The sequence below is a fragment of the Azolla caroliniana genome, unplaced genomic scaffold, assembly GCF_043228905.1.
Source record: "Azolla caroliniana isolate FFs.n. ecotype wild unplaced genomic scaffold, voAzoCaro1.0.p SCAF_6, whole genome shotgun sequence".
Taxonomy (NCBI): Eukaryota; Viridiplantae; Streptophyta; class Polypodiopsida; order Salviniales; family Salviniaceae; genus Azolla; species Azolla caroliniana.
In genome coordinates, this window is record NW_028230441.1 from 1,606,434 (window position 1) to 1,611,476 (window position 5,043).

Consider the following 5,043-nt stretch of genomic DNA (forward strand, 5'->3'; position numbering starts at 1 on the left):
TCCATAAACTAGAAGTAGTCCCACGTTTAAATACATAATACTCTTGGCCTAGTAGCTTGCATAAGGCTGATCACTCTAGTGAGGAGCATTCTTTTGACCAATACAAGTAGTACTAAATACCAAGTTTCTCAAAATACATATTGCAAAATCGACACCTGTGTCATTCGATGACTAAAGCTTTACATGCTCGTAATGATATCCAATGCCTGAGTTATTAACCATACATAAGGAGTTCAAATCGTCTATTTAGAGGAAGAGTAACATTCAAAATTGCCACGTACATGTCTTCTTGGCAATAATGAGCCCCCAAAGAAAATGATTTGTGCCAAGTTCTTAGGCCGCATTCAGGGCAAATAATGTAGCAACTTCCAAAAAAATAGAAACTTTTTTCATGAATTTGGACTTTTCGGTTATGTTATATGCTCAGATTCTCTGGGTGCATTTTATAATACAGTTGTTTCCATAGTCAAGATCAATCTCAGTAATCACATATTTTTTTACATATGATTGCTTTTAATGCAATTACTTCCATCATGGAGATTTGTCTTGGATGGGTGATTTCCAGCAATTTTACCCTATGTCATACTAAGACATTGAGAGTCACGTCTATAAATAGGAGTGTCTCAAATTATAGAACCCGGTGGCATTAATGGACGCGTCCATCTCTTCAGAGAGGCCAAATCTACCCTCTGTATCATGATTTGTACCTATCACTCATATCATTGTGTGTTTCTTATCGGTATTACATCACAAGTTTCCTTTTGGAATTCCGAACTTGCATAAATATGAGATATTAAAACATAAGCTGACGCATCTCCTCCATCCAGGGTAACTACATTGTCAAAGGCCTCTTTCCCGATCTTCACATTACCTGAGCTTCGACAAGCATCCAGCAAAGTATGCCAAACAACGAGGTTTGGAACTGAAGGAATCTTTTTAATCATCAAAATTGCCTCGTTAAATTGACCTGATCGACAAAGGAGATCTATAACCCATGTCAGGTGTTTCACATTGGGAACAATGCCATAATCTTTGCTCATTGCCTCAAGATACATCTGGCTCTTATCAAATAAACCTGCCCGGTTACATACTCTGAGAACAATCAGAAAAGTTACTGGGTTTGGCTTAATACCATCTTCAACCATTCTATCAAGGATATGGAAAACATTATCACCCTCTCCACACTGAGCATATCCTGCCATTAGTGCAGTCCATGACACAACGCTCCTGAGAGGAAGTTTATTGAACACATCATTTGCTTTTGCAAGGCAGCTGCATTTAGCATACATATCAACCAAGGCATTTCCAATGACATAATCTCCTTCTAGCAACCCTCGTCTTTCCATCTCAAGATGTATATCTTGCCCCTTTTCTGTGGCTCCTACATTACCACAAGCTTTCAGACTACAAATAAACGTCACATAATTTGGTGAGAAACCTTCGAGTCGCATTTTATCCAAACACTTAAGTGCATCATGACCATCCCCATAGTCTGCATAAGCAGCAATCAGAGCAGTCCATAGGACCACGTTTCGAACAGAGAGTTTGTCAAACACTTGCTGTGCCATAGCCAGCAAACCACATTTGGCGTACATATCAACCAAGCTACTTCCAACAAAAACATTTTCAAGAAACCCTTGTCTCTCAATATCAGCATGCATTTCTTGGCCCCAATTTACATCTCCGATACTACCACAAGCCTTCAAACCATATATAAATGTCTCGGCATTTGGGGATACACATTCTAGTTGCATCTGTTCAAAAGACCGAAGCGCTTTTTCACCGTACCCATGTTCTGCATATCCTGCTATTAATGTTGTCCACAACACTACATCACGAACTTGAACACTGTCAAATACTTCTTGTGCGAGATCAAGGGATCCACATTTAGCATATATATCCACTAATGTGCTTCCAACAACAAGGTTTCTTTCTAAAAGCCCCCATTTTTTAACCTCAGCATGGATTTCTTGTACTCTTTCAATGGTTCCTATACTCCCACATGCTTTCAGGCTACACAACAACGTGATAGGATCTGCAGAGACACCTTCAAGTTCCATTTCTTCAAAGCATTTGAGTGCTTTTTCCCCATGCCCATGTTCTGCATATCCCAAAATAAGTGCAGTCCATGAGACCACATCACGTTCTGGAAGCTCATTATGAATCTGTTGTGCAATGGCAAAGAATCCACACCTAGCATAGAAATCAACCAACATATTGCCCAGGGCAACATTCTCTTCCAATAGTTTCTGTCTTATGATCTCTGAATGTATTTCTTTACCTTTGCTCACATACTTTGTGTTGCTAGAAGCTTTCAATATGGCAACAAATGTTGCAGCATTTGGAAGAACATTTTCAAGTCTCATTTGTTCAAATAGTTGGAGAGCTTCCTCGCAATGCCCATACTCTACATAACCCATGATCAATGTTGTCCAGCTAATCACATCGTGAATAGGAAGTCGCTCAAGCACTTCTTTTGCCATGGAAATCAGTTCACATTTGACATACATATCAAGTAAGCTATTTCCAACAATAATGTCTCCTTCCAGAAGTTTTCTTCTTTCAATCTCAGCATGTATGTTTTGCCCCTTGATACCCGCTTCTGTCTTTCCACAAACTTTTAAACTACAAGCATATGTTGAGGAATCCGGGTAGACACCTTCATATTGCATTTTTTCAACACACTCGAGTGCTATTTCATCATGCCCACTTTCAGCATACCCTGTAATTAAAGCATTCCACAATTCTATGTTTCTAATAGGAAGCTTGTCAAAGACTTGCTGTGCCATAGTCATCAAGCCACACTTACTATACATATCAACCAAGCTATACCCAACAAAATCTCTTTCCAGCCAACCCTGTTTTTCTATCTCCATGTGAATTATTTCCCCCTTGTCTAATGCTTTAATGTTCCCACAAGCTTTCAGGCAACAAACTAGTGTAACAACATTTGGTACAATTCCCTCATAGTGCATTTGTTCAAAGAAACTAAGGGCTTCACCACTATACCCATATTCATAATAACCTGCAATCATCGAAGTCCACGAGACTACATCCCGAACATAAAGTTTCTCAAAAACTTGGTGTGCAATAGTTAAGCAGCCACACTTTGCATACATATCTATCAAGGTGTTAGCAAGAACAAGGTTTCTTTCCAATAAACCTTGTCTTTCAATTTCAGCATGTATATCTCTTCCCTTGGAGGTTGCTTGTATACCACCACAAGCCTTCAAGCTTGCCATGAATGTAATGGAATTCGGTGACACACCCTCAGCTTGCATCTGATCAAAATATTCTAGTGCTTTTTCACCTTGACCATACTCGGAATACCCTATAATCAATGCTGTCCACGAGACTACATCTCGAACACGAATATTGTCAAACGCTTGCTTTGCAAGAGTTAATGCACCACATTTGGCATACATATCAACCAATGTATTACCAACAAGTTCCCTTTCCAGTAACCCATGTCTCTCAATTTCTCTATGTAATTCGCGACCCTTGTCTAGTGCCTGTATCATGCCACAAGCTCTTAAGAGGCAAACAAGTGTTACAATATTTGGGTGGACACCCTCAAGATGCATTTGCTCCAGATATAGAAGGGCTCTATCAGCATGCCCATGATCAACATAACCGGATATTAATGCTGTCCATGAAACAACATTCTGGACTGGAAGTAGATCAAAAACCATATTGGCTTTAGAAAGCTGACCACATTTTGCATACATATCCACTAAAGCGCTACCAATAAACACATTTATTCTCAGTAAACCAGTTGTGTCAAGTTCCTCATGTACCTTGACACCTGTTTGAAGATCTTTAATTTTTGAACATGCCTTGAGCACTGCCACAAAGGTATGTTCATTGGGACAGATATTCGGATCCTCTTGCATACTTTCATATACAAAGATAGCATATTGTGGATTGCCACATCTGATATACCCAATGATAAGCGAGTTCCACGACAAATTGTTTCGATATTCCAATTTATCAAAAACCTGTCGAGCATTATCAATGTATCCAATTTCAACTAACATGGATACGAGATTGTTTCCGAGAGAGCTATGCCCTTCCATCCCATAGCTATGCACATACAAATGCATCCATAATGCATTTACTCTGTCCTTCTCCTTTCTACATTTCTCCAAGATACATACAATATCATCGATACAAATTTGGGGAAAGAAAAGCAATGGTTTATCCAATGCATGGATCTTCACGTATCCATAATTAATAACGCTCTTTGCGGTCATCCCTTCAGCATATTTGATTGTTCATCTCTCCTTAGGTATCAACTGACAATACCTCATAGGGTTCAAATGACTGGAAGCCGACAAATAAAATATTATATATATTATCATGTTTTTTGTTGTAGTGCCGAAATATCTTTGATAACCTCATCTGAGCAAAAAAAGGAAGCCATGACTATTTTGGCTGTGTCCATTTGTATCAAAACAAAACAGAGGGTAAATCCATTCAGTATTATCAAATGCTCCCAGGTGTGTACTAGGAAGTAAGCCAGAAACCAGAGGGCTCTGTAGCTTAGCTGGGGTCTCCTGAAAGATATACGTTTCTATTTTCTTGTTTTTCTTGTGTGGATCAAGGAGCCATGATGTTCCAATGTCATGTCATGAGAACAGCTTCACATGAGACAGGCCCCACTACCAACAACTCGTTGACAAACTTCTCTAGCTAGAAGCATTTGTTATGAAGCAGCTCATTTGGTACTCACCTCAGCCATCAGCCCGTCGAGGTCAAGTCTATTTCACGGGCGGGACTCCTCGTACCATCTCCAAGAACCTTGCACAATGTGTGTGCGTACATGTTCTTGCTCTCGGGGATCAAGGGTAAAGGTTTCGGTACAAATATGTTCTGTAAATGGTCTTCCCCTCAAGGAGAAATGATACTTTGTTGACATAAAATTGGGGCTCGATGCTTTTGTAGGCAAAGGTTAAAGTGTGTGGGAGCAAATTTGAACCTTGTTGAGAAATCTATAACATAAGGTTCTAACCAAACCATACACTTCTAACCACTACACCAAGT

General features: G+C 39.6%; 1 protein-coding gene across 1 annotated transcript; it reads right to left on the reverse strand.

The window, feature by feature from the left end:
* On the reverse strand, positions 1-4,735 carry LOC147862464 (putative pentatricopeptide repeat-containing protein At3g47840). The gene has a single exon (XM_087320974.1). It carries the CDS (start codon positions 4,251-4,253, stop codon positions 720-722), a length of 3,534 nt encoding a protein of 1,177 aa, XP_087177100.1. The 5' UTR covers positions 4,254-4,735; the 3' UTR covers positions 1-719.
* Positions 4,736-5,043: the final 308 nt, after the last annotated feature.

What these genes read in the sequence shown, in the direction of transcription:
- LOC147862464 (XM_087320974.1), bottom strand. Translation starts at nt 4,253, where the DNA reads ATGACCGCAAAGAGCGTTATTAATTATGGATACGTGAAGATCCATGCA.